The sequence below is a fragment of the Cyprinodon variegatus genome, unplaced genomic scaffold (genome assembly GCF_000732505.1).
Source record: "Cyprinodon variegatus isolate N-32 unplaced genomic scaffold, C_variegatus-1.0 Scaffold125, whole genome shotgun sequence".
NCBI lineage: Eukaryota > Metazoa > Chordata > Actinopteri > Cyprinodontiformes > Cyprinodontidae > Cyprinodon > Cyprinodon variegatus.
Window position 1 is genome coordinate 1254475 of NW_015150578.1, and position 2718 is coordinate 1257192.

General features: G+C 37.6%; 1 protein-coding gene across 1 annotated transcript in view; it reads left to right on the top strand.

Annotated features, from left to right (window-relative positions):
- LOC107085442 (ADP-ribosyl cyclase/cyclic ADP-ribose hydrolase 1-like) overlaps nt 1–2718 on the top strand; it is a 15017-nt gene that overhangs the window by 1473 nt on the left and 10826 nt on the right. Inside the window, exons 2-3 of the mRNA XM_015375754.1 lie at nt 1547–1673; nt 1786–1921. Of these exons, the coding sequence (XP_015231240.1) occupies nt 1547–1673; nt 1786–1921 (263 nt within the window). The remainder of the gene's footprint in view (nt 1–1546; nt 1674–1785; nt 1922–2718) is intronic.

Consider the following 2718-nt stretch of genomic DNA (forward strand, 5'->3'; position numbering starts at 1 on the left):
CAGGGCCGCCTTTTACAGTTGTTTTTTGTAACCCTGCTTCTATCTCCTTTAATCCCAGTCGGCCTCAGCAGATGGCCGCTCACACTGAGCCTGGTTCTGCTGGAGGTTTCTTCCTGTTAAAAGGGAGTTTTTCCTCTCCACTGTCACTACAAGCATGCTTAGTGTGAGGGATTGTATTTGAGTCAAAGAGCTGATGCAATCAACTGGTTTTCCATAGATAGAAAACTTTGAATCAATTTGACTGTATGATCTGGTGAACTGTAAAGCGCCTTGAGATGTCATGTGTTGTGAATAGGCACTATATAAATAAACTGAATTGAATTGAGTTGACTGTACAACCCCAAAGTGCACTTTTCCACTTCCTTTTGCTCCTTTGATGCTTCATCAGAGCATCAGGCTCACCTTACTGAGTTGATGCAGCAATGGCCCCATTATTATATTTTTTTTTACAGTTTGATGCTAATTCTTGACTTATTCCAGCTTTTTATGATGATGACTTTTTTCTGAATGACAATAACATGAAATATAAAAAGTTTGCTGTTGGTTTGCCCTGGTCGATGTAGGAATTTAGCATCTTTGAAGAGACAGTAGAGAGAAAGAGAAGGACGCTTGCCACAGAATGGGGAGCCCAGCACTGAGATTGAACAAGAATCTGAGAAGTAATTGTGAAGACAAAACCTGCTACACTTTTCTGGAATCTGGACCAAATATTCAGTTTGGTTGCTGAACATGTGCACTACACTTTAAGATAACTTTAGTTTCACTAACCCTGCATTTAGATGAGTAAGAGTGAATCAATTGTCTCAAAGGGCGATGGACTGTGACCAGGGTGTTCCTTCCTTTCACCTGATAAATGCTGGGATAGACTCCAGACAAAAGGAAAACACCAATCAAATCAGAAAAGGAATTAATCAAATAATAAGTAGATTGAAGCTCTCAGATTTCAATGGTGCAGTTTGCAGCAGCTGATTCTACAAATGTGACAGTCAGAGCTTTGTTTGGTAGTGGATACATGCACCTGGACCATGGACATTTATTCCATTTATTTAATGTTTTGGTGAGAATTGTTAATTTTAAATACACATTTTAAATACATATTACAGCATAATGAGGCCTTTCTGTTTTAATTAACTTGCCTGAGTGAGAATAGTCAGACACAAAGTGTAATACTGCTGAAACAGTCATTATACAGCAGTTGTTTACAGAAACGGCTCCACCTTTCCTATGAAGACAAGAAGCCAGCACCTGCCTGGTACTTGCAAAAACAGGAAACCAAAGAACCATCTGTGAAAGCTGAGACATTTTAATGAACCCACATCCGTTGAGTATGAATGAGGTCACAAAGGGTTATATTTAAAGCCTGTCATTAGTATATATATATAAATTTGTCTCCTTTGTATACAGAAACACTATGGTTGAATTACACCTCAACTGTCAACTTTGAAGAATTGGTTTGCAGGATTGGTTGATAGCTTAGATACAAAGTACGTACTTTGAGAAATATGTGAAGCGTTTTAAAAGCTGAACTTTAATCTTTTATCTCCAGGTATAACTGTACAGAAATATGGGATGCGTTTCAGAAAGCCTATGTGGACCGAGATCAATGTGATGTTCCCCCAGAGGCTTATGACAGCCTTATTGAAGCAGCCCCTTTGGAAACGTCCTGCAACAGAGTAAAACAGATTGAATAATTTATTTTAATTAATTTATTGTTTTTGATCAGAATTACACAGAATGATGATGTGAATGTATCTGAATGTGTTCTGATTATTGTATTTGCAAAAGATGATGTTCTGGAGCAAAACAAAGGATGTGGCCCAAGACTTAGCTGCGAAGGGGGACTGTTTCCTGACTGTGGAGAGGACACTGCTTGGATCTGTCTTGGATGGCCTAACATGGTGTGGAAAGAGGGGCAGTGATGGTAAGAATACTTATAATTTAGTCACAGTATTGTTTGTGTTTACTTCTCTACTCTCATGACATGAATATTACCCCATCTAAATGACATATTAAGAATCTTATCTCGCGTTTGTCTAAGGTTCTTGGAGAGAAAACCAGTTTTCTTAGAAACTCAAATGGCTGGGGAAGTCTCACAGGGACCTTTAGAAAAGGAGCAACACCTGTAAATCTTCATGTTAAAACTTGTGTGTTGTGTAAATCAGTTTAACATGGAACTATTAAATGGTTGATCAGGTTTCACAGTTGCCTTTAGACAAATAATCCTACCTGGAAATCTTCATGTTAAAACTTGTGTGTTGTGCAACTCAGTTTCGTTTTAAACTCTATTAGGTGTTTATCATTTTAAATGCCTTTGGCACATTTTCACACACTTGTGGGTTAGTTGTGCAAACCAAAAAGCCCACCAGAGCATTGTCTCCACACAAAGGGATTTTGGTTCTCTAATGCTGCTAACATTAGTTCACTTGCTATCACAACTCCTGTCTTTATTTCCCCATTAGTGGATTGTTGATTCCCAACAATCACCTGCAGGTAGTCTGTATGATTAGCAGCTCATTTTAATTTTTACATATTGTGAAGAAGCCATAGGCTGTGTCCGAAAAACCACTAGATCCTTCAATCACTATACAGGTGCTGGTCATAAAATTAGAATATCATGAAAAAGTACATTGATTTCAGTAATTCCATTTAAAAAGTGAAACTTGTATATTATATTCATACATTACATACAAACTCATATATTTCAGATGTTTATTTTGT